Genomic DNA, 26,916 nt, shown 5'->3' on the forward strand with positions numbered 1-26,916 from the left:
GTGCTGAGAGCAAAATACCACCAACCAAAAATTCTGTATCAGCAAAACTGTCCTTCAAAAATGAGGGAGGTGGGGGTGAATCTGGACCCGGCATTATGGGACTGAGAACATATTCTTGACCAAAAGGGGGATGCGAAATGAAATGAAATAAAGTTTCAGTGGCTGAGAGATTTCAAATGGAGTCAAGAGGTCACTCTGGTGGACATTCTTACGCAGTATATAGATAACACTTTTTAGGTTTTAATGTATTGGAATACCTAGAAGTAAATACCTGAAACTACCAAACTCCAACCCAGTAGCCTTGACTCTTGAACGATTGTATAACGATATAGATTATAAGGAGTGACAGCGTGACTGTGAAAACCTTGTGAACTGCACTCCCTTTATCCAGTGTATGGATGGATGAGTAGAAGAATGGGGACAAAGACTGAATGAAAAATAGGGTGGGATGGGGGGATGATTTGGACGTTCTTTTTTATTTTTAATTGTTATTCTGATTCTTTCCAGTATAAGGAAAATGTCCAAAAATAGATTGGCGTGATGAATGCACAACTATATGATGGTACTGTGAACAGTTGATTGTAAACCATGGATGACTATATGGTATGTGAATATATCTCAATAAAACTGAATAAGAAGAAAAAAAAACAAAAAAAACGAGGGATGGATTAAGACATTCCCAGATAACCAAAAGCTGAGAGCCTTTACCACCACCAGACCGGTGATACAAGAAATGCTATAAAGGGAGTTCTGAAGGTTGAAAGAAAAAGAACAGGAGACAATTCACTGAGGCCACATGAAATAAAGTTCTCCCATAAAGATAATGACGTGGGTAAATATAAATGCCAGTACTACTGTATTTTTGGTTTGTAACTCCACTTTTAATTTCCTATAGAATCTAAAAGCAAATGCACAGAATATAATGAAAAATCAGTGGTTTTGGACTCTACAACATATAAATTATGTCATTTGTGACAGGAACTACATAAAGGTGGGGGAACAGGGGTATATTATTAAAGTTGTTGAAGTTGTTCAGTTGGTTTCAAAGGAAACAAGACTGTTATAGATACAGGATGTTAAATTTAAGCCCCATGGTAATCACAAAGAAAATATTAGACATGCAAACTCACAGACGCAGAAAGTAGAGAAAAGGTTACCAAGGGTGGAGTTAAGGAACAATGGGGAGTCACTGCAAAATGAGTGTAGGGTTTCTGTTTGGAGTGAAGGGAAAGTTCTAGTAATGGAAGGTGGTGAGGGTACTGCAACACTGTGAACGTGATGAATCCCACGGAACGGTGTGCTTAGGACGGGTTGGGATGGGAAGATTTATATTGTATTTATGTTTTCACAACTAAAATAAGAAAAAAAACTTTAAAAGAGTTAATGACAACTAAATGAAATACATGAAACTGAATGGGATCTGAGAATGGAGGAGAAAAGTCTCAAAAGGACAATTTTGTGACTTAAGCTGAATTAAAAAATATAAGCTTTGTATCAATGTTCAGTTTCTTAAACTTGATTAACTGTGATTACGTAAGTGAATATCCTTGTTCACAGGAAACATACACGGAAGTACTGCATGTTCAAGGATTATGATGCGTTATCCACTCTCAAGTGTTCAGAAAATAGATGAATGTATATAGCAAAGATGGCAAAATATTAAAATCGGCAGATGTGGCTTTGGGGAGGAAGGCGATATGCTGAGTTCTCTACATGGGGTTTGTATTATTTTTGCAACTGTCCTGTAAGTTTGAAATTATTTCCAAATAAAAGGTTAAAAAAAAAGTGACACCAAGGGAAGAGATGTTTATTTGGTACAGGATATATATTTTCTGCAGCATACTAAATAATTTAACTTGTACAGTCAGTTTACTCAAACACCATAATTACATGTAACTTTAAATAGGAAGTGAGATCTGGTAGGTCTGTATAGGTTAGTGTGGAATACTGATACATCCTAAAGTAATTTGTACAGAGAGTAAAAATATATTTGCAAGGCACCCTTGAGGAACTGAAGAAAAATGTGGAAATGTTGGACATCCCCACCTGGGTTATTACTGACATTCTCACAAACACTGAGGACTAATAATTTAGTAGGCCGAGCCCTTGCTCTTCGGGCTTGCCCTTATGAAGCTTGTTACTGCAAAGGAAAGGTTAAACCCACTTAAAATTGTGCCTAAGAGTCTCCCCCAGAGTACCTCTTTTGTTACTCAGATGTGGCCTCTCTCAGCCCACTCGGCAGGTGAACTCACTGCCCCCCCCCCCCCACCACCACCACCACATGGGACGTGACTCCCAGGGGTGTAAATCTCCCTGGCAATGCTGGACATGACTCTCATGGAGAAGCCTGGGCCCAGCATTGTGGGACTGAGAAAATCTTCTTGGCCAAAAAGGGGAAGAGAAATGAAACAAAACAAAGCTTCAGTGGCTGAGAGATCTCAAACGGAGTCGAGGTCACTCTGGTGGGCACTCTTATGCACTATACAGATATCCCTTTTTAGGTTATAGTGTACTGGAAGAGCTAGAAGGAAATACCTGAAACTGTCGAAATGTAGCCTAGTAGCCTTGATTCTTGAAGACGACTGTATAGTAATGTAGCTTACAAGGGGTGACAGTGTGATTGTGAAAACCTTGTGGATCACACTCCCTTTATTCAGTATGGATGGATGGGTAGAAAAATGGGGACAAAAACTAAATGAAAAATAGGGTGGGATGGGGAGGGTAGAATGATTTGGGTGTTCTTTTTTATTTTTATTTTCATTCTTTTTGGAAAGTAAAGAAAATATTCAAAAATTGATTGTGGTGATGAATGCACAACTATACAATGGAACTGTGAACAGCTGATTGTACACCATGGGTAATCTCCCATGTATGTGAATATATCTCAATGAAACTGAATTAAAAAATGAACCCTGATAACATGAAAGCTAGTAAAAAAAAGAAGAAAAAGAACTTTGAATTGCTACAGAAGGAAACAGGAAGTACCTACCAGGCTGAGGTCTGGGGTTTGGGAGAGCAGTTTCACATAGGCACCGCCACACTCTATTCCATTTTGGAAATTAACCTCATACCTAATTTCAAAGAGAAAAGCAGAAAACTGCACGGCATTTTGAAAAATCAAATCTCTTAGTTTACTTTCCTCCTCCCCATCTTAATCATATGTTTTGCCACAACCTCCTTAATAAAGATTAGACAGTATATTCCTTTTGAATGGCTACTCAATCTCAGAAAAACAATTAAGTGAAATGAGACAAAACCTTAATGCACATTCCTAACAAAATTCAGATGTTCATTTGCTGTCAGGAGGAAGAACAGCCAGTTTATTTCAATACAATTCATTAGGCAGGAAAAAAAAACTATGGAATCCCATTTATAGGATTCTAAAAATCACCCCAAAATCCCCATTGTAATTTATAGTAGTTTTACAATATAATGTCTTCTGAGTGACCCGACCTGGAAAGCATCTATCAACAACCACTTCACTTACTGAACAAGGAGGGGCTTGCTATCAAACAGGAAAGGCTTGTTCAGTTTGGCGGAGATGGCATGGTGCTTGGCCCGAGACAGCAATACTAGTCCTTTATCGCCTGGAAGCTTCGTTTCCTTCATTTCATCCACCTCCCACTTTCCTACAAGACAACCCAGAAGTGTCGGACTTTTTAACTATACCTTTCAAAGCCTTTTAAATGGGAACAAGCAAAACTCCACGTTCTGAGCCTAAAATACTGACAAATTTTTAATATGTTCCAGTTACCTATTAGAGGTGGTCTATTAATACTAAATACACATATACTTGACAAATATTATGATATAGCTTTAAAAAAAAAATAGAACTAGCTATTTTATAATTGACCAGAATTAACCATAAATGATAAATTGCTTTGCAGTTTTATGATGTAAAACAAACATCAAATAGGTCTAATCCTATAAAATATACAAGAATACACAAAGATGGCAAAATTTAAAAGACAAAAATCATAAAATATGCATGTTTCAAACTAGTGTGAAGAGAAACATGGAAACAAAATGCCAATCTTCAATCTGTGATATAAATCAACGGAATTCTCACCATCATATTTGGCAATTTCATCATCAGTATCATCTTTCTTGGCTTTGGATAAAATCCACCTATAATTAAGACAAATCCCAAAGTTAAGATTCAAATGGTAGCTGACCTATGAAGAGAAACAATGTAAATGCCAACAAAAGCAGAATCTACATTTTCAAATCCCCATTCTTCTTAAAGCCTACTTAGCACCTCTACTTTCAACTTTTAAGTATGTCACACAGTAGTAACATTACATTGTACTCAATTCAAGAATCTGTAAGAAAAAGTACCATATTCAGATTATTCTGCTTCTGAAAGACTCAAGAAAAAAAGTTTTCTCAAAGAACGAAAAAGAGGATAGCAGAGAGGGGGAGGAATGGAAGAGTTCGACATTCCAAAAGAGAGTTTTCCCAAATGGATGCCAACACTAGGAACATTAAAAAGTTAGACATTTCACTATATAAGAAGCCGTGCAAAGAGGAACCCATTATTCCATTCTATTTACATGATGTTTGCATCTAAGATTTTTTCTTCCTAAGAAACACTTACCCTGACAGAATTCCTCTGTCAAAGGAATCAGCAAAATACACTTCCCCTGTTGGAACTGGAGCTTTGTAAGTGACCTGTGTTCGATATAAAAATAAATTAAGAATTGAAATTTTCAGCAACATGTCTTTCCCAGTAGAATTTATTCACACGGTTTTTTTTTCAATTACCATAAAGCTTACAGAGCTGGTCCTTGAATTCAATCCATATAATTTACCCTTTGGCAAGACATAACAAAGGCTGACAGAGATCAGCAAGCATTTTAGCCAACTCTGCTCTCCTTCTGAACAGGACTGAAATTTCTCTTCATACTTTGATTATCTCAAGAGGTAAAAAGAACAGATTCAAAGAGCACTGCAGACCTTTGGGGATGGAGGAGGAACGCTGGTGTCTGGTTTCGGCTTTGAGTCCTCTACCTCCTCGATGACATCATCGAGGTCATCCTCTATATCAATCATGTCGTCATCATGTCCGTCATGAGCTTCAATGGCAACAGTCCCAAGGACCAGCAGCACACACAGCAACCACTTCCCTTCCATGGCCTGCATGTAAGACAGAGTCAAGCTGATACACTGCCTCCTATTTAAAATTTCATAAACACCATTAGCTTCTCTTTTACTTAAAAGTAGGGTCTTCAACAATTGTATACGAGGGATGACAGTGTGATTTTGAAAGCCTTGTGATCACACTCCTTTTGCTCAGTGTATGGATGGATGAATAGAAAAATGGGGACAAAAACTAAGAAAAATAGGGTGGGATGGGGTGATGATTTGGTTGTTCTTTTTTACTTTCTTTTTTTTTTTTAATTCTTATTCTTTCTGGTGTAAGGAAAATGTTCAAAAATAGACTGGGGTGTTGAATGCAAAACTATATGATAGTACTGTGAACAGCTGATTGTACACCATGGATGACATTACGGTATGTGAATATATCTCAACAAAACTGAATTAAAAAAAAAAAAAAGTAAGGTCCTTCAAGTCAGAGCTAAAAGGAACCTTAGTGTGAGTCCTTAATTTTAGAGACTAGGAAAGTGAGCCCAGAGAGGTTAAGGAATTTTCTTAACATCAGTTAGAAGATTCAATTTCAAGAAAATTTCAAAATAAACCTCAAACATAAACAACTGTCCCCACTATGTAGACTATTACTTTGGCTACACAAATCTAGAGAAAAAGCCCTTTCAAACATAAATTTACAAACAGCATTGATTAAAACAATTCAATGAAATAAATAAAAAGATAATTCACCTCGTATTAAAGACAACATGGATGCTACTGGTTTGTTCCAATGTCATCAAATGTAGACAATGGTTTTTAAATTATTCAGATTCAAGCTCCAAAACATCAAACCAAGGACCAGTTACTTTAATCTCTTATTTCCTGAGCATGTGAATACCTTGCATACTATAGATTGCCATGGGTGGGGCAGTGGGCCTTTCCAAGGACTACAAATCTAAAGATAGAAAAACTGAGCCACAGGGATGCACAGAATGGTTTGAAAACACATGAATTTTTGTTTGTTCTTGGATTTACAAAGATGAGCCATGTGGCTGGGGAAGAAACCCTACAAGACATGTATACAAGATATCCTTTCTCTCCATCCACATACTACACCAGCCCATCTTCCATTCCTCTCCATCACCGGCCATCAAGATGCTTACTGGTACCTTGTGCAACTATGGCTTCCAGTCACTTCTTCCTCTTTGAAGCCATTTTACATCCAGATGACCAGATTGATCACCCAAAAGCTCTTTCATGAGTCCATGTTTGCAAAATCCCCTAGCCATCAAGCCCACACCCTCCTCTTGCTCTACAAGGTATTCCCCTAAGAATCTTCCGCTCTACTCCAGACATCTCCGACTTCCCTCCTGCACGTCAAGGCTAGTTATACATTTCCTCCTCGTTCTCCCTTAACACGCCACCAAGGAAAACTAAAACACATCTCAAGTATTGTTTTCCTCTCTAATTTTCTCTTTTCAACAAGATTTAGAGATTCTGCTTGCCTTTCTCCCTGATTGCCACAAACCACTTTTTCTCTCTCATTTGCTTTCTCCCCAGGTGATGATTCCTTTCTCTGCTGAAATAAGCTAAAGAATCTCAAGGTTTTAGGTAATAATCAAGTGATAAAGACATTCTAAAAAAGAATATGAAGTTTGAAAACTTCATATTCTTTTTTATGAGTTTTTATGAAGTTTCTACTAAAAGGCTAATCCAACCATACCATGCAAAAGTATTCAATAGGGAAATCCCTGTCTAACACATGCATTTCAACAAATACTTCACCAACCTGCTATCTTAAAACACTTTATCAAAACGTGTCACTAAAACAAGTCTGAGAGAACATTTGAAGTCCGCAAGCTTTTTCTGTAAAGAGGAAGATACTAAATATTTTAGATTTCATGGTCTACAGATGTTCTCTGTCGCCTATTATTCTTTCTTTCTTACAATCCTTTAAAAATGTAAAAATAATTATTCTTAGTTCATGGTCTGTCCAAGAAGCCACGGTTTGCCACAAAGTTGATATTTCTAGAAAGCTCTTGATAGTTTCTGCTGCCACAGGTAGGAAGGAAAACTAGGGAGAGGAGGGAAAGTATGACTAGTAAACCTTACTCTTGGCTTCTTTCCCATTTACAATGAATTTTAATATAATTTCTCAACAGACCCTCCTAACAGTCCTATGATGCTGGTAATTTATAAAAATGATGCCAGTATCTCTCTTTTTATAAACAGGTTATCGTTCGAAAAGGCGAAATGCATTGCCTAAAGTCTCTTAACAAACAAGCTCAAAAATATGAACTTAGGTCTTCAGCTTCTGTGCCTTTATACCATCCTCGATACATAAAATCTTAAGAAAGCTGAGCTTAAATTTTTGGTCTCTGGTTTGCAATGGAGACCTTTAGCTTTTGGATAAAGTCCAAAAACCAGTTAAGAAAGACAGAAAGAAAGTGAAGTGACTCCTTCATAAACTTCCACGGCCTCAACTCACAACTGTGGCTGCCATTTTGACCGATTAAGTTTCTAGAAAAAATTTACTTCAACTTATTCTGCTGTTGAATGTAATGCCAAATTCCTTATAAATTCTGTAATCCTTTAAAGCGAGTAACTCAAACACAAAGAACTAGACTTTCATGAATTAGGTTCTGTGGTATTTTTCTTATTTAGGCATCCTGGGACTGTGTTCACAAAATGAAAGGTAAAGTTCACTGGATGCCTAAATGCTCACGAAAACAGCAGTGCTGAAAACAACAGAAGTGCAAAATAAAATCATTTGTAACCTTTCCTAGGACTGGTATATTAGTTTTTAGAAGCAAGTCTCAATGTCAACATCGCGCTCTGGTTTCTAATATACTTAATCAAAATTTTCATTTATTCACTGGAAAGGCCTCTATTTTCTACCATCAAAATAATACACATGGCTCAGCAACACTGCTCTGTTTGAATTTCAATGACAATAGGAGAGTCTCTAAAACTAAACAGGCTGGCTCAACACTTCTATCTAAATCAACATTATACAACTCTGAGTTATCTTTCTCATAGAAAGAATGCTATACACATGACTGGATTCCCAGGGACAGGCTATAATTATACTCAAATTAGCCCGAGAAACATAGCTAAAATATCATGATTACAATGGTTACAACTTTTAAAAGTAAAACAAAATGCAGTTAAGACCAGTACTGAGTAAACACAAAACCACGGGATTAGCAAGGACTAGGTATTGATGTCAGAACTCTGTTACTCAAGGAAAGGCCTAGCAAGCTAACAACTTGGTTTTTTTCCTGAATAATTTTAACTAGTTGATATCCTGTCTTTAGGTTTTCAAGAGTGATGAAGTAGGGCAGAGCTTCTCAAACTTGAGCGTGCAGCAGAATCGCCAGAAGGGCTTGTTAATAAAGCACACTGCTGCGCTCAGCCCCAGAGTTTCCGATTCAGTAGGGCACAGGAATTCACATTTCCAGCAAGTTCCCAGGTGAGGCGCAAGAACCACTGACTGGAGGGTTATGAACAAGCCAGCCAGGCTCTATGTGCCAGTTTATAAAGCATGTTTGCACCACAGTTTCATCTAAGCCTCCTGTAACACACCTGGAACTAAGACTCAATGAAATCATTTTAAATAACCTTCTCACGATCACAACCAACAAGCGCAAGTTCAAAGAATCCAAACCCCATATTTCTACTACGCCGTACAAAATGTTACTAAGCACTGAGGAGGGGTGACAGAAACCAGGAGGACTGGCCAGCAAAGAGCACTACAGGGAGTGATCCAGAACAGAGGGATTCATGGTGAGGAGGGTTTAGCTGCAGAAAGGACACTCCAGGCTGGGGAACTAAGGAACCTGGGAGAAGGAAGGCCTCCAGGTGGGCGAGGCAGAATGACCCCAGGGAAAAGAAAAAAAGCTTTCCAGGTGGCAGAAGACTGCCTGTCCTGTCAAGAACAGTACTGGAAGTCTCCAGAAAACTTCAGGGCATGCACTTCACTCCCACCAGCCTTTCGCCTAGATTCCGAGTCAAGAACCTGGCTTTTCAGGGAAGTGTATGGGCACTCACCTGTTAGGTTCAAACTACACAGAAGATTGTTCCAACTGTGGGGACTCTAGATGGCCAAACCATGACAATTCTTACAGCTCTACCCCTGGGCACTTTATGCCCTGCTAGCTCTGTGAACACTGTTTGAACCCCTATCGTTTCCCAGTACTCCCAAGATAATGCCAACTTGCAAGAGCCACTATTAAGCAAACTTAAATATTTGAAGTTTTGTTAGAGACCTACCCATAATTGCAAACAATTCTAGATAATGTATTTTTTAAGCTGGTCTTAAGTCTCTGCTTCATTAACTGGAAGAAATGGAGAAAAAAAAATAGAGCAACTTTACAGTGGAGAAACCTGGCAAACTACTTCAGCTGGGTGATCAAAGTCAACATTAACAATGTGTCCCGGTGACAGCACGTACCCCTGATGTGATGAGAATGGCACGTGAACTATGTGGTCCTCCTCCCTGAAACCCATATCCCCAGCCTCAACGTGAGAAAACCATCAGACAAATCCCAGCTGAGGCACATTCTAAAAAAGACATGGTCAGTACTTCTCAAAAAGGGCAGGCTCATCAAAAACAAGCAAAGCCTGGAAAACAGTCACAGCAAACAAGAGTCTAAGGTCCTGTGGTATCCCAAAATGGAAAAAGAACAGCAGGTAAAAACTAGGGAAATGTGAATTAAGTATAGATGTTAGTTAATACTGGCTCATTAACCATAATGAATATACCATACTAATGGAAGCCTTTCATAGAGGAACGAGGTGTGCGCATCTGGGACTCTCTGGGATATCACTGCAAACTTTCTGTAAATCTAAAACTGTTCTAAAAAGCAAAGTTTATTTAAAACAAAACCAAACCAAACCAAAAAAAAAAAGGCATGTTGCACTATTATGCCTCAGCTGGTCCTCTACCCTCTCCAAAATACCCTGAGGCTGAAATACCCCACAGAAATCTCATCTAACTCCCTTTCTGAGGAAACAACAGGAATAAAGATTGACTTGCCAAAAATCACACACCTTTTGGCAGAACAGGACCCAAAACCAAGATTCTGGACTGCCAATAACAGCACCCTACTTTAACTCTATACTGCTTTGTTTCTAAAAGGCATGACTTTTCTCATACTTTCATGTCTAAGGGGATTTCATAAGTTTTTCCCTTTTTAAGGGTGAGTCTTCATTTGTCTTTACATTCTCAGAATCCTGAGACAGCACACTTTGCTGTCACCCAGTTTCTAAGATTGTCAATAGAAAACATATAACAATCAGCTCAAGAACAAAGCGATAATGCTTTTAAAAAACAAACAACCCACCACTCCCACCACCACCAAAGCCACAGAACAAGTGGTCCCTAGTCTGGCCTGGTCAGGAAGAAAAATGGATACAGAAATTACCTGTAAGCCAAATAACAATTTGCTCTAACAAAGGAACATTAACCACCTCTCCATACTCTCTGCTGCACAGGTTGTGCGCACTACGGTGCACCTGCTCCTTCAGGACGAGCCGGCCCAAACTCCTGGATGCCACGACAGCACAACCTCCCCCACACCTTTAATTTCCTGCTTGAAGCCATCGCTTGCTCGGAGCACTTCATTCTCTGGTTTTCTTTTAGGGGCCATTTTCTCTCAAACGGGTATCTTCATCATTCCCAGACTGCTGTCACCGTGAACTCCGTGGCCCGGGCAGCACCGGCAGGTGGCCGGCCACGTGACCCTAACCAGACCACTCTGTCCTAACAGCTGTCTCACGGTGCGCCCACTTAAAACATCTGCCTCGGCCTGGGCCTTCGGAGAGCCGGCAATTAAAAAAGAAAACCACAAACATGAAATCTTAACATCGATGAGTCTTCTGGAATGGACAAGTTTCTTCAAAACTGGTCTCAGTCTAGCGGTTTGATGTGCTGAGCCCTCAATCATGGGACTTGCCCTTATGAAGCTCATGACCACAAAGGAGAGGCTAAACTTGCATATAATTGTGCCTAAGAGTCTCCCCCTGGGTGCCTCTTTGTTGCTCAGATGTGGCCCCTCTCTCTCTCTCTCTCTCTCTCTAACTGAGCCATCTCGACAGGTGAACTCACTGCCCTCTCCCCCTACGTGGGACCCGACTCCCAGGGGTGTAAATCTCCCTGGCAACGCAGAGTATGACTCCGGGGGATGAATGTGTACCCGGCATCGTGGGACTGAGAGTATCTTCTTGACCAAAAGGGGGATGCAAAATGAGACGAAATAGTTTCAGTGGCTGAGAGATTCCAAATGGAGTCGAGAGGTCACTCTGGTGGACATTCTTATGCACTATATAGATAACACCTCTTAGGCTTTAATGTATTGGAATAGCTAGAAGTAAATACCTGAAACTACCAAACTCCAACCCAGCAGTCTGGGCTCCTGAAGACAATTATATAATAATGTAGATACAAGGGGTGACTGTGTGATTGTGAAGACCTTGTGGATCACACCCCCTTTATCTAGTGTATGGATGAGTGGAGGAATGGGGATAAAAACTAAAGGACAAATGGGGTGGGATGGGGGGATGATTTGGGTGTTCTTTTTTCACTTTTATTTTTTATTCTTGTTCTGGTTCTTTCTGATGTAAGGAAAATGTTCAGAAATAGATTGTGGTGATGAACGCATAACTATATTATCATACTGTGGACAGTGGATTGTATACCATGGATGATTGTATGGTGTGTGAATGCATTTCAATAAAACTGAATTTAAAAAAAAAAAAAAAAAAAAAAACTGGTCTCAGTTACATGCCAAAGGGGAGCAGTGTTTGGCTCTGTCTCACGCTATCCCTTAACATAAGCAAAGAAGAGTCAATAAAACCAACACTGGGGAGACCGACACTACAGGGTCCACTTGCTGATGATCCAGAACTTGATCTGGAGATAAACCTAGAATATCTAGGTTCTAGACAGACAGACTGCACAGTCTTCAAATACTCATCAGTAAATCTCCCAAGTGAGCCTTTGATTAAAGTCCCACACTGTTTTCTAGCAAGCGGAAGCTTCAACTGCAGGAATTCTGGGTTACAAAATGTTGAAGGAGCAAGTGTGGGGCTTGGCACATGGCAAACACCAAATGAGCGCATGCTGAGAACATTTCATTCCAAAAGGAACAACTGGGTATCAAACATTAAAAAAAGTCAACCTACTTAAGATGTCTATAAAGTCTAAAAACATGAATTTTTTTATATATAAATTGAATGTGACCTGATGACTTTCTGAGTTGCTGCCCATATTTTTGGACTTTATGAATATAATGTAGTATTAGTTCTACAAATCATGCTTTTTTGGTTTTCTTGGTAAATACAAGTAAACTCAGAGTATTACAATCTACTTTTTACCTAACTTGCAAAAATGCACACAGGTTTGCTAGCCCTATTCTGTATTTTCCTTCTATAAAAAACAATGCCAAAAAAAGTAAAAATTTCAAAAGTGAACTGCTGACATAAAACTGCAAAGCACTGTACACATACATACACACACACACACAAGTGCATGCAAAATCTATTGAGGTGATGAAAAAGTTTTGATAACGGATGGTGGTAACGGTTGCACAACACTATAAATGGAATGCCACTGAACTGTACACTTAAAACTGGCAAATTTCTTTTAAAAATCCACACTGAATTGTACTTTAAATGGGTGAAATGTGTTATGTGAATTATATCTCAATAAAGCTGTTACAAAAAAAACAAACAAAACAAAAAATATCAATTTCCTGATTTTGATATTGTAGTATAGTTATGTAAGATATTACCATTGGAGGAAGCCAGGGGAAGGGTACAAGGGACCTCCCTCCCTGTACTATTTTTGCAACTTCCTGTGAATCTAATTATTCTAAAATAAAAAGTTTAAAGAAATGTAAAACTGGACCAGTGAAGATGTTTGTTTAGATTTGATCAAAATAGTCTAGAAACCAGCTTTAAATTGTTCTTGTCCTCTAAAGCACAAAATTCTCAAAAGTGTCAGAAACAAGAGCTGATCAGAAATTTGAACTTAATGAAGTAAAGTTCTTCTACCTTCTTCCAGTTAAGGGTTTTGTTTCTAATAATCAAACATAATTATCTATTTGGACCAGGTCAGAGAATCTCTACACTCTGGGGCCACAGATACACATGGACAAATGTATACAATGCCAAGAAAACAAGAGCCACAAAGCAAGCACATTCATATTATACGCAAATGATTACTGGTTGCCTTCCCAATTTCCCAAAGACAGGGCAAAAAGCCTTACCCTCAACATCTCAGGATCAGAAGGGATCTTTAAGAGCACCTACCTCACTCACATTTAATATTTCAGTTCACTCTCAACTTTTGGAAGATTGAAGCTGTCTTGAATTCAAGAGACAAGTTTCAAATTTAAAAACCGATGCTTCTGAAAAATTAATTCCTTAAGCACATGGCAACATGGCGGATGCAGCAGAATGACCTGACGGGAGTCTAGGGTCCTGGAAGTCAGGAAGTAACTTTCAGGAGTCTTCATTTCCGTATGTGGGTGCTACTGGCTCAAAAGTTTGCTGTGAAAAATACACGTCCAGTACTTCATAGGTACATTACAATATTTTGGGTTTTTTGAAACACAATCAAATTGAGTACGTTTTAAATTCTCATACTGGACCACAGGGTATACATGCCTGCCTACTCCTGCAACATATTTCAACAAAGTGGCATGATTTCACATACCAAGAAAAACTCATTTTCCCCCAATTACACTATTTGATTTCTTCAACTTTTCCTTGCAACAGTATATATTCAATTTTAGGATTCTGACATGGAAACTTCTATGATTATCTGTGATTTCTTTCTTACTCTTCTGCTCAATTATTTCTCTTTACAAATTCTCATAAATTTTATTTAAGGTTAATTACAGTTGTTTTCAGCACACAATCTAAAAAACAAAAGTATAATCTATATTACTATACACATTTAATAATATACATGAGATTTCAACCAAACATAAAATATACTGGTTTTAACAGGAGACAGATACTGCATCGAATTTCAGCAAATCTAAAAAACTTCAGGAATGGGCAGACAATTAAAGAAATAAATTTCAGTTCTCAAAGAGAAACTTTTATCATTGATAAGGGTCCATTCAGAAAAAGATCTGTTTACAACAAACGGAGGCTCAAATTATTTTCAGGTTTATTAAATTTAAATTTTTATAGTTGTCTTTTCAACTGAGTCTGATTTTCCCCCCAAGCGATTATTTCTTTGTGTTTTAATCAGGCTGAGGAAGTTCCCTTCTATTCCTTGTTTGCTGAGTGTTTTTGACATGAAAGTATTGAATTTTGTCAAATAATTTTTTCCATCTATTGAGATGATCGTGTCATATTTGTCCCTTTACTAAAGTGGTATATTACACTGATTTTCGTGTTGAACCAACCTTGCATTCTGCAATAAACCCCACTTGGTCATGGTGTATAAGCTTTCTATATTGCTGGATTCAGTTTGCTGGTGTTTTGCTGATTTTTGGGTCTACTGGTCGGCAGTTTCTTTTTCTTGTGACATCTTTGCCTGGTTTTGGTATCAGGGTAATCCTGACCTAACAGAATGGGCTGGGAAGTGTTCCCTCTCCTGTTTTTTTGGAAGAACGTGTGAAGGATTGGTGCTAATTATTCTCTATCGGCAGAATTCAAAAGTGAAGCCATCTGGTCCTGAGCCTTTCGGGGGAGACTTGGACTCTTAAAAGTTAGGATATTGAGTAGTTTGTTCCTGTGACATTTTCATATTCACCTCCTTGAACCTACAATAGGTTAGAAAGAGTAACAGAAGAAAACGATCCAGTCTAAAAAAAAGTGATTTTAAAAATAGGCAGCCTTTCCTTCACATAAGCAACCCATGCCTCTATTTTACATCCTTTCAAAATGTCAAGTCTTGCAGACTTTAGACACCTGTGGGGCTCTACCTGCATCCTCAGAACCACGCTTGGGCAGCGCTATCGTCCCCATTACACACGAGAACACTAAGGCTAAGAGACGTTGCATAATCTGTCCAAGAGCATACAGCAGTGAGGGTTTACAAGCCGGGACTCACAAGTTCTGCTCAGGCACCTAATAACTTGTGTGAGCTTAGGTGAATTACTGACCTCTGGGCCCGAGTTGCTTCATCCTGAAAATGAGAATAACAATATCTGCCTTGTAAGACTGCTGCACAGACAAATGCATGTGATGTGCTTATGACAGTGCCAGCCTGCAGTGCGTACTCAATGTTAGCTGGGATTTTAACTATGACCAGATACTGCCTAACAACGCCTTTTATTTGTGAAATTTTAAAGGTATGAAACCCTGAGTTTTAAGGCAAATAAGAAATGGTAAGTCACAGTTTGGAAAGGAACCACTTAAAAAGCCTCCAGTCACAGATGGACTATACTACTGCTTCCTACTGTACCTTATGATTTTACCATCATGCGCATCTAAAAAATTTAAAGGAAATAAAAGGGTAGATAAAATACAAAGTGGTCTTTATTGTAAATGCTCCTCCATTTTAAAACAGATCTTCCACACTGTTTTGTTTACCTTTTTGGATTTTTTTCACTGATAGGAATATTAGAATTGATTTTTTCACAGCACTTTCTTTTTTCCTTTCAAATAAGTAGGTTTAAGATGTAAATACTCAAAACATACTGCTGAAGATTCTTCTTTAAAAAATAAAATTCCACAAATCCATGTTCACAGCTCAAAGTTAACCTCAATTTAAAAGTGTACACCTGCTGCAGTCAACAAGGCATTTAACCAGTATTTTTCTGACAAAGATCTACAGTAAACTAGCTAGGCTACAACGATGCTTTGACACTTTGATTGTTTTCTGGGGTTATTAGGAGCTGCCCAATCTATTTGCCCAATTCTTTACACTTTCCAAAGTAGTTTCATGTTTGCCATTTTTAGGAGTCTACTGGGATCGACAAAGGTAAGGTATCTGAGCAGACATCTCACTCCCATTTTAGAGACGTGTAAACCAGGGCGGGACATAAGCTAGTTATTGTGGCCGGGCTTGGACTTCATCTCTTGAGCCTGAATTTATGAATTACCAACTGTCATTTCATCCCCTTAATGTATCTTGCAGGGCCAAGGGAACTCTAACTGAAAGGAAGAAACAATGGGATTGCCAAAGCTGCAGCAAGGACTTCTGCCAAAACGTTTACCCCGCCCCCCCCCCCAGTGTGGTCCTTGGAAGATAAGGTGACAGCTCAACTGCCCAGTTAAGATAGTGGGGGGAGGATGGAAGGGGGGCGGGACGCTGACACCTGTTTTCAGAGAGGTTAGAAAATCGGTTTATTATACGACATGTACCCCAATACTTACTTCTCTCCAGCAGCCTCACAATCCAGTTATCTGGCTTGTTTTCTGAACTCCCACACAGTTCTTTACCTCTGCTCTAGGTCTAATAATATCAAAGATAAAACATGGAGTTGATTCTATTCAGGACCCTCAACCACTGTTACTTTCCATTCCTTTATGCTGGTTATTTCATTTTATTTTTTGATAGGCCAGCAATTCCAGTAAGGCATTAAGTAATTCTGACACAGAGAGAATGTATTCTTAACCTTGATTTTAATGTAAATACCTCTTGTTCAGGGATGATTTTAAGCAATTTTCATCCCACAGTACCTGAGGAAGATGAATCTCTGAATCAATACACTTGGTCAATAGGTGTTGGTACATTCAGATCTTGAGGGGGAGAGGATCAGACTCTGAAGACCAGCCCCTGGGTGGGGGTGATTTTAAAGTTTACACTGCTTCCTCTTAAAACAAACAAAAAAACCTACTTACTAAAAAGCTAAGCAAGCTTCTTAAAATAAGAGCTCAAGAGACCCAACTCGCGTTCACCTTTGTCCTCCCAAGCTCTTCAATGTTCAGCTCAGCTTAACTCCCCCCAGCCAGCATTTGCTGGTGCCTGGTCCAGCAGTTAAAAGCACAAGCTCCAGTTTTTTCCCCCAGGCCATCCTGGGAAACAGCACTCCGCCAAACGCAAGACTAGGACGTCAGTGCAAGGAAGCAACATCGAGATCACAGTAATTCACCGCAGTAGTTATCTATCGAGCGTTCCCTATTCTATTTTATAACTGAGCATTCACTCCGTACCAGGCTTCCCTGTCCTATTTTATTTATTGAGCACTCCCCATTTCTATTTTGTAACAGCATTCAGTCTGTCCCAGGCTTCCCCGTCCTATTTTATAGACACCCTAATATAACCCTCCCAGCGCCATCGGGTGTTACTATACCTACTCTTTGGCAAGAACTGGAGCACAAAGGTTAAGGAAATTGCCCAAGTTCGCCGAGCCAGCGAACGGCCCAAGGAGGATGTGAACCAGGACCTTCACCCCCACCACGACCCGCACACCGCCTCGCCCTCGATTCTCCTCCCGGGCTGACCGGCCGCACGACCTTGGCCCAGCCGGTTCCCTCCCCTCCGTGCGCTTTCCCTTTTACTTCCCTTTGCCCGTCCCGTGAATTTCCGACCGATCCCTCCCCGCCCCAGCGAGGGGCCACCAGCGTGCAGACCAAAGTTTCCACACCCGGCGCGTTCTAGTACATTCTCCCGACTCCTCACTTCGGAGTCTGCGTTTTCAAAGGTTCCGGAGCGCAGCGCCGATCCCACACGTTCTCTCTCGGCCCCATATATCCCTTCCCCACTCCGCGGGCCACCGACTAGGCCCGACCCCACTGCGGATCTCACCCCGATCGCTCCGACCCACCTCGCGGCTGTTACCGGGAAGAGGCCCGGGAAAGCCCCGGAAGCGAAGCCGCGGGCCCGAGGGAGCGCCCCCGGGCGCCTGCCACGCCTCCCGACCCGGCGGCGCGGCCCGGGCCCGGCCCCGCACCTGAGGCGGCCCGCGTTCGGGGCTCGCCCCTCATGGCCGACGCGGGCGCCCGGCCCGGCCCCGGCCTCCTCACAGGCCCCCACCCCGCCTCACCTCGAGCCTCCCAGGGACCGACGGCGGCACCCGCGCCTCGTCCCGCCCGCACGCTCGCCCGGCCCCGCGCTGCAGTGGAGACCGCGGCGGAGGCGGCCCGACCGTCACGTGCCTCGGAACCAAGAGGCCTGGACGTCCGCTGCCGCCGCTGCGCGAGCGACGCCGCCGCAGGACGCCCGGCCCCGCGCCCGCCCCTCGCTCCGGACTGGCCGCGGCGGGCGCCAAGTCCCGCCCCCATGCACGAGAACCGGGATCCGGTTGGCCAGCGTGGCCGTCGCTCTGGGCTCCTTCCCAGACGCCCCCTAGGGCTATTCTTCGTGGAGGGCGGCGATTGGCTTGAAGGGAGGCAGGAACTGCCTCCTGGTTGGGCGAGAGTGGGGGGCGGGATCGGGGACGGCGGGCGCGCGCGTCATGGGGCGGGGTCGGCGCGGCCAGGCCTGGTTGCCATGGTGCCTCGGGGGTGGGTTTTGAAAGCGACCCTCGGGGCTCCCGCGTCGCGAAGGACCGCGTGTGCTGTTTGCCGAGGGGAAATGGGCGCCCGCACAGGGGCTCGGGGGTCCGTCCGGCGGGGGAACCCGACCCCGCGGCCTCGGCCCTCTCCGACCAGGCCCGGGTCCTGCCGAGTCATCGCTCCGGGTCCCGGAACCCGCGGCCGCCCGTTGCCCAAAGTAAAATGCAGTTTAGAGTAATGTGAACCTCCGGTTTGGGTCCTTTCCTGCAAGGAGGGTTGGACGTCACGCTGAGGACAGGCTTGAGAGAGGGACGGAGCGCTGCAAACGTGCAGACACACCTCGCGGTGTGCGTAGCCGCCGTTAGCGCATCTGCAGTCTACTGCGCCGAGAAGCTCAGAAAATGGAAGAGGCCTAGGGCTTTTCTAGAACTGTACAGGTCCTGGCCTCTGCCTCCCATTCCCTTCTTCCCCAAGGGCTGAATCCTAGCGCGGAAAAATCCGGAACCAGTGGGTGTGACCTAGAAGCCAGTGTGATGCCCTCCTGGAAGGGCATCCGAGGGTTCACTGAAGTGTTCGCCTGGGTTCAGGGTTTGGTGCTTCTCCACCTCTGAACCTCCAGATTTGCACGAGAGAGCTTTGCCTTTTACTTCCTATTTACCTGGGTGTGCAAGGTGAAATAGCTTTCCGATGCCAGTATTCCAAACAGTGAGCTTCGACGTGTGCGGGCAGTCACCCCTGCAGCAAAGATTGAGGGCTGAAGATGGAGCGCCTGTGTTGAATTGAATGCGGTTCCGATTTGGGAAGAGCTGTTTTCACCTAGGCGGCCAGGGAGAGTGGTAGGATGTGAGCTGGACCTGTAGGACGTGCAGGTTTTCTAGAAATAGAGAGGGGGAGGAAGGTTTCTTGGGATGAGGGAACAACATGTGCAAAGGCAAGAAACCAAGCAAAGGGTGTTTGGGGACGCTGTGTACAATAGTTAAGGCTGGGGAAGGATGTTCATTGAAGTGGTGATGGTAAGTCAGCTCGAGAGTTGAGGCGGGACTGGCCTAGTCAAGGAATTGAAGGAGATATTCCGGATTTTAAATTTGGGTCATGATTAAGGTGCTTGGGGAAGGCTTATTTTAATATTATTCCAGGGGGGCTGAAGAGAGGGAGACGAGTGGCTATGAGGACAGTGCGGAAATTACTTCTTGCAGTTGATAAGGGGCAGGATTCAGAAATGGCTTCCTATATAGAAACAAAGCATTAAAGATTGATGCTGATGAATGGCGCCTTGGACTCAGGAGGCCAAGGAAAGAGAGAAACCAAAGCTAACACGGAGAGATTTGGGGCCTGGGTGACTGGAGGTGAGGTGCTCAAACCCCAGAAGAAAGAAGTGATCAAGCTAGGCCCAAGCCTGGGAATGTGACTTTGTACCTGAGACGGAGCAGGTCTAGGGGTACGGGTTTTTCCACCAAAGTAAGATGTTCTTCAATGTAGAAGACTAAGGATAAAAACTTGAAGAAGGAGAATTTTCTTGCCAATTCAAAGGTACATTGAGGCATTAGAATACCTCATTAAAATAATCGTATCATTTTTAGATGTAGGAGGTGTGGCAGATGGGGCTGAATATTTTCTGATGTTATTGTATAACCTGTACATTGTTTTTCAAAATAAATTCTTTATATGAATTTAAAAATACACATATTCTTTGACCCAGCAATTGCACGCCTGAGAATATATCCACATGTATGTATGGAATATATCCACGGACCATACTTGAGGGTATGAAGATACAAATGATACACATTGCATCACTGTTTTGGGACCAAAATCTTGGAAAAAACCTGACCGATTCTAGAGAACTGGTTAAATAAAGTATGAAAAGCCTGAGGTGAGGACATATATGTGCTCATAATGTGGAATAATCACCAAGTTTAGTTTTAAGTGAAAAAGCACTGAGTGAAATATGCTTCTTTCTGTGTCACAAAGAGAGGTATATTCTTAAAAACAGAAGCTTGGACAAACAGGCTCCCTGGAAAACTGTACAAGAAACTGCTAAGAGAGGGCTTGACACTCTGGAAGAAGGAAGGAGACTTTTGTTAATAACAGATGCATATATTATTTTTCCAATAAAGTATCAAATAGATTTCTGCTTTTGTGCCTAACTTCTCAAAAAAATATATATGCTTTAAAGCCACTGTAAACAAAATTGTACTGAAGATATTGATCAATTTATCCTTCATTTCCAGCTTCCTCTTATAGCTAAAGTTGCCCCCTCCACCATACCCACAAAGTCCCAGAAGAAAAGCCACCTCATCCTTGCTCATTCACACTTTCCTTTGCTTGAAGGAGAATGAGGGGCACACGGCAAGAGGGAGCACCCCACATTCCAACAGGCCCTTTGTATGTGGTTAGGTCAGTAACAGTCACTTCCTTGTACCCACACTAATCCGGCACTGTGAAATTGATAGGCAAAGAACAGTATGAAATTATTTTAATTGAAGTTTCTCTATTACAGTGAGGTTAATCATTTCTCATGTTCATTAATCATTTCTGTTTCTTCCTTTGTGACTTGTTTATTGATGTCATTTGTCCACTTTTCTATTACAGGGTTTGTCTTTTTCATATGACCCCAAAAGTTTCCCTTTTACCCATTCCCAGCCAGTCCCTACCACTGGCCTCATGCAAAAACTGATCTGCTTTCTGACACTATAAGATTTGTCTTTTCTAGGATTTCATACTCCTGGACTCATAACAGCATGTAGTATGTAGCACCCATGTTGTGGCACTTATCAGTAGTGTGTTCTTTTTAATACTCGCTAATCTATTCTAGGATGCATCACAGTTTGATTACCCTTTCACCAGGTGATGGACACCTGGCTTGTTTTCCAGTTTGGGGATATTATATAAAATTGCTATGGACATTCATCTACAACTCTTTATGTGGACTTCTGCTTTAATTTTCCCCTAATAAGCTGACGTCACCCTCTATCTTAGTTTACTTCCTCAACTGGGAGATGGATCCTCCTGTTGCTTCCTAAGAAATACTGTGTGAAGTACATTGTTTTTAAAAATCTTGCACAATTAAATGTCTTTTATTCTACCATCATGGAGTTTGTTGTTTGGTTTTTTTTACACTTTATTGGTGTATAATTTACATACGATAAAGTTCACCCATTGTAAGTGTGTTAATTCAATGATTTTTTTAGTAAATGTATAGAGTTGTGTACCCATCACCACATCTAGTCTTGGAATATCTCCCCAAAGTTCCCTTGGGTATGTTTGCAGTCAGCAACCCCTGCACTGCCTTCTGCCTCTACAGATTTCCTCTTCTAGGAATTTCATATAAATGGAGGCATAAAACATGTAGTCTCATATCTGCCTTGTTTCACTTAGCCTGATGTTCTTGTGGTTTATCCATGTTGTAGCACAGATTAATAATCTGTTCCTTTTAATATTCCCACCTATGTATAAGCCACATTTTGCGAAGGCACTGATGGCTGATGGGCATTTGGGCGGCTTCCCGTCTCGGCTGTTGTAGATAATGCTGCTGTGAACGTTTGTAGACAAGTCTTCAGGTGGAGGTTTCCGTCTCCCTCAGGTAGCTCAGAAGCCGAGTTGCTGACTCACAGGGTAAGTTGATGTTTAACGTTTTAAGAACCTGGCAAATTGTTTTCTAAAGTGGCTGCTCTCTTTCACATTTCCACACAGGAGGGCTCCAGATTCTCCACATTGTCACCAACACTCAGGTATTGTCTTTATTTTACCTCTCTCTTTAAATAGACTTTCCATAAGTGGTAAAATCCCAGAGCTAACCAGAAGAGATGTTTATTTTGTCCAAAACTTAAATTCTCTGTAGCACACTAATCTAACCTGTCTGGTCAGTTTATTTAAACAACCTAATTACATGGAACGTAGAATAGGGAACGAGACTGGGTTATTCTGTACAGGCGAATGTAATACCGCATTAAGAGAGCACTGGACCTGAGCGTGAGACAGCAGATCTTGCCTAAAGAGCAGTGGACAAAATATGAGGAGGATAAATTCTATCTTGAAGCATACCTGAAAGAAGTTATTTAGGAAAGAAAAGAGAGAGAAGAATGGGCAGAGAAATAATCACGTAATTGAAATGTGGGTGCAGCTCTCCCCAAAGCATTTTTATGAAGTTGGTAAAACCTAAAATGTACAATTTAAGAACTTTTTGGGCCACAAATGTATTACTTTAAACAAAAACCAATTGTAATCATTGTTGGAGTTTTTTAATTTAAACTTGATAAAAATCTTAACTACTAATTTCACTTATCTGTTTTAACTCTTTACAAACTTCTAAGCTAACTGTTTAGCTAGTGTTTAATTGCTCCCTAGGGCTGAGAGAGAACAATTTAATCAGTTCTCACTGGTTGGATAACCTCAGTTTACTAAAGGATATAATGTTATACCAAGTAGAATAGTCACCTTTATATTGCCTTCGTAGGTGAGCAAGATGCTTGGAAGCCAGACCATAAGGGCCTAACTTGCAGGTATGAAATGGAGCCAGAAACAAGTGCCAGTACTTGATTTCTACTGAAATTAAAGAACAGTCCAGCAGAGTGGCTTTCTTACTTCATGAGTCTTTAGTAGAATGAAAAGAGAAAGGATTCACTTCCCAGTTTGCTAAGATTGGGAACCAGCCCCAGTTCAACCCTCTTCAACCACAGGCCTTCCAAATATTTGATTTTGCATCCTACTGAAAAATAAATCATATGCACAGCCCCAATATGAAGTTGTATAAATCATATGCATGTACTCCTGTGCTAATATGTATATTAGAAAAAAAAAGGAGACGTTAGAAAAATAAATAAAAATATAAAGACAACTTATACTTTCTCCCCATATTTGAGTGATTTGTGCACTCTCAAAACTATTGTTATTTAAAAAAACAAAGCAACTGTTGTTATAAAGTATATTGTAAGGACTGAATATGAGTAATAGTTGAAAGTTTAAAGGTTTTAGGTTGATTACTTTGAATATAAACTAGAATTATTTGATAATGTCCTTCCCACTCCTGAATTCTGAAGTGCCTTCTTGGGTGAGAGTAAAGAGGGTGAAAGCACAGCAAGCAGGGAAGGAATTCTCTGAGACCCACAGTGGTCCACAGCAAGTCTTGAGATCTTACCTTAAGGGACAAGATCTTCTAGCTGATACTCGGAATATTTTCTGAAACACCTCTCCTGAAATCATTCTTGAAGATTCTCTGTTACTTGTCTGATCCGTATCTGTCAGATGCTCGTTTGGTAACGGTTTTGCTCTTGGTAAAAGCAGTTCTACTTTAGCACATAATATAAATAAGATTTGCCATTTCACTTTGCAATCAACTTGCATTACATTTTTGGAACCATACCTGAAATCAGAGAATCTGATAAGGATATTTATAGATGCTAGTGTTAAGGGATGTTTTAGTGAGGACTATTTGCTTAAGGGTCAGTTGATTAGTAAAATTTTTGTGTCATGAGTTGTCTGTACCGAATCTCATTGTAGGTCCTAAGATGATAAATTCTTGAACAGCCAAGGACTCCCAATGTTTTAATGCTGGCTACTCATGCTCCAATTCCATTTTTCTCTCACTCACTTCAAATGGATTTGAATCTCATAACTGTTGATGGGTGTAATGTTCCAAATGTAATTTTGGTAATATGTATTAAGAACCTCAGAATTGCTCTAAATAATTCCAATACCAGACACCATTTGAGTGATCATTTTGATTCTATATTTGGCACTTTACAATGATTTAATCTTACAACAATGATGAAAATAAAGTTTACAGAATTAAAAAAAAAAAAAAACTTTCTACAAATCTACATTCATCAAAACGGTGAGGTGCTAGCAATAGAATAGAATTGAAAGCCCAAAATTAAACCCTCGCATCCATGGTCAGTTGATTTTCAACAAGGTTGCCAAGACCACTCAATGGTGAAAGAACAGTCTCTTCAACAGATAATGCTGGGAAAACTGAATATCCATATGCAAAAGAATGAAGTTGAACTCTAACTTACACAAGATACAAACATTAACTCAAAATGGATCAAAGACCTAAATTTAAAAGGTAAAACTATAAAATTCCTTCAAGAAAACATAGAAACAAATCTGCATGGCCTTGGATTTGACAATGGATTCTTAGATATGACATCAAAAGCACAGGCAACAAAAGAAAATGTGGACAAATTGGACTTTGTTAAAATGAAAACTTTTGAGCACCAAAGGACACTATCAAGAAAGTGAAATACAACCCACAGATTGGAAGGAAATATTTGGAAAACACATTATTTGATATGGGTTTAACATCTAGAATCTATAAAGAACTTCTACGACTCAACAACAAAAAGAAACACAACCCAACTTAAAAATGGGCAAAGGACTTGAATAGACATTTCACCAGATTAGATGTACAAATGGCCAACAAGCACATGAAAAGATGCTCAACTTCATTAGCCATTAGGGAAATGCAAATCAAAACCACAATGAGATACCACTTCATTCCCATTAAGATGGCTATTATTTTTAAATGGCAAATAACAGGTATTGGCAAGGATGTGGAGAAATTGGAAACCTCATGCATTGCTGGTGGGAATGTAAAATGGTGCAGCTTTTGCAAAAAATCTGTAGACCCAATCAGCAGAATGATAGCTTATTTTGAAGTCTCCTTTTGTAAAGGGGAGGGGACATGCCAGCTTCTGACTCCAAACAGTAGCTTGACTCCAATTCCCTATTTTGCATGGAGTGTTCTGGGTCCTACTTATCCTGCCAGTACTAAGCTCCCAGTGTCTACTCTCTGCTTCCAGAGGCAGAGCCCACCAAGCTGACAGCTTCAGCTGCTGCAAACCAGTTTGCATCTTTCTTGCATTTCAGGTACAGACAGTTTTTATCTTTTACATGATCCCAACCCTGTCCTTTGGTTTCCTCTTAAACATTTTGTCCATTATTGCACTGAAGGGATTTTCAAAGTGAGATCTCACTCTGCCATACTGGTGTGGAATATCGTAGCTCCCATTTTACCTGATTCAAAAGCATAACCTAATAATTTCCGGGTAAACTAAACCACATTAGTGACACCTCATTAGCAACTCGATGTGTGAGTAGTCTGACATGATGTGGACTGAATCGTGTCCCCCAGTTTGGACATGTTCTTGGTCTTGTTCGGCATCCTGGTGGGTGTGGATCCTTTGTAAATGAGATCTCTTCACAAAGACACTCCTGTTAAGGTGTGGCCCAACTAAATCAGGTTGGGTTTTAATCCAGATTACTGGAGTTCTTGATAAGCAAAATGCAAGTCAGCTGGAGAGTGATGTCATGGGAAGCAACCAGAAACAACGTGGGAAGTCAATGAACCCAGAGGAGAAAGAAGGCTGCCATTTGCATTGCCATGTCACAAAAAAGCCAAGGAACCCCAAAGATTGCCCGAAGATACCAACCCACGAGGAAGCAAGTCTTCTAGCCTCTGAAACCGTGAGCCAATAAATTCCCTTTGTTAAACCAACCCATTGTATGGTATTTGTTTAAGCAGCTGGGAAACTGAAACACCTGTTATGGTCACCGTGGGGATTATCTGAGTTAAGATGCATAGAACAGAACTCGTCAGTTGAGTGCCAAGTCATCGTTCACCCTTGCTCTTGCAGGGTGGGCTCCTTTCACTAGCGGCTCCACCCGCCATCCCAGGCCAATATTCCAATATGGAGCGTGTCTTTACCCCGTTGGAACCCCTGCTTCCCACTGGGAATCTGAAGTAGCACCTTTTGATTCTGAACCAGCCTTTGGAACAACTTTTTCTGTATCTCTGGAGCAAAGTTATTTTAAAAGCCTGTGCTGATGGCGATGCCAACCGCTTATATGACATCACGGAAGGAGAGCAGGAAAGCTTTTTGCCTGAATTCATCAATGGAGATTTTGATTCTATTAGGCCTGAAGTCAGGGAGTACTACAGTATTAGGGGTTGGGAGCTGATTTCCCCTGATCAAGACCACACTGACTTTACCAAGTGCCTCCAAGTGCTCCAAGAGAAGAAAGAAGAAAAAGCCCTACAGGTAGATATGACGGTGACACTGGGAGGACTTGGTGGACGTTTTGACCAGGTTATGGCACCTGTGAACACCCTGTTCCAGGCGACTGATACCACTCCTTTGCCAATTACAGTAATGCAAGAGAAATCTCTCATCTACCCACTCCAGCCAGGAAAGCACAAGTTGCATGTAAACACTGGAATGGAAGGTGACTGGTGTGGCTTTATACCTGTTGGACAGCCCTGCAATCAGGTTAGCACAACAGGTCGAAAGTGGAACCTCATCAATCACGTGCTTGGTTTTGGAATAACTGGTCAGTGCTTCTAATACCTACGATGGATCTGGGGCAGCGACTGAGAAGACTGATCGCCGCTCCATGGCCACCAAAGACTAACCTATCAACCAGCAT

At 41.2% G+C, this 26,916-nt stretch overlaps 2 protein-coding genes and 1 pseudogene across 3 annotated transcripts in view; 2 read left to right on the forward strand and 1 right to left on the reverse strand.

Moving 5' to 3' along the window:
- Positions 1–18,198, reverse strand: part of CANX (calnexin) — a 36,276-nt gene extending 18,078 nt beyond the window's left edge. The window contains exons 1-6 of one of the 2 annotated variants that reach the window (XM_037817651.1): positions 18,042–18,198; positions 4,957–5,136; positions 4,598–4,671; positions 4,070–4,128; positions 3,488–3,629; positions 2,990–3,071 (exon numbers count right to left, since the gene is read on the reverse strand). In XM_037817651.1, the coding sequence (XP_037673579.1) occupies positions 2,990–3,071; positions 3,488–3,629; positions 4,070–4,128; positions 4,598–4,671; positions 4,957–5,133 (534 nt within the window). In that variant the 5' untranslated portion in view covers positions 5,134–5,136; positions 18,042–18,198. Of the gene's footprint in view, positions 1–2,989; positions 3,072–3,487; positions 3,630–4,069; positions 4,129–4,597; positions 4,672–4,956; positions 5,143–18,041 lie in introns of those variants that run through there. The other variant, XM_037817650.1, reaches the window with a different exon arrangement.
- Positions 12,661–18,347, forward strand: LOC119519713 (lysine-rich arabinogalactan protein 19-like). The gene is made up of 2 exons (XM_037817469.1): positions 12,661–12,666; positions 17,700–18,347. Exons 1-2 carry the CDS (start codon positions 12,661–12,663, stop codon positions 18,345–18,347), a joined length of 654 nt encoding a protein of 217 aa, XP_037673397.1.
- Positions 18,348–26,180: 7,833 nt separating this feature from the next.
- LOC119519714 lies at positions 26,181–26,901 on the forward strand (annotated as a pseudogene).
- The last annotated feature ends 15 nt before the right edge of the window (positions 26,902–26,916 follow it).

Source organism: Choloepus didactylus, chromosome 24 (assembly GCF_015220235.1).
Source record: "Choloepus didactylus isolate mChoDid1 chromosome 24, mChoDid1.pri, whole genome shotgun sequence".
Classification (NCBI taxonomy): Eukaryota; Metazoa; Chordata; class Mammalia; order Pilosa; family Megalonychidae; genus Choloepus; species Choloepus didactylus.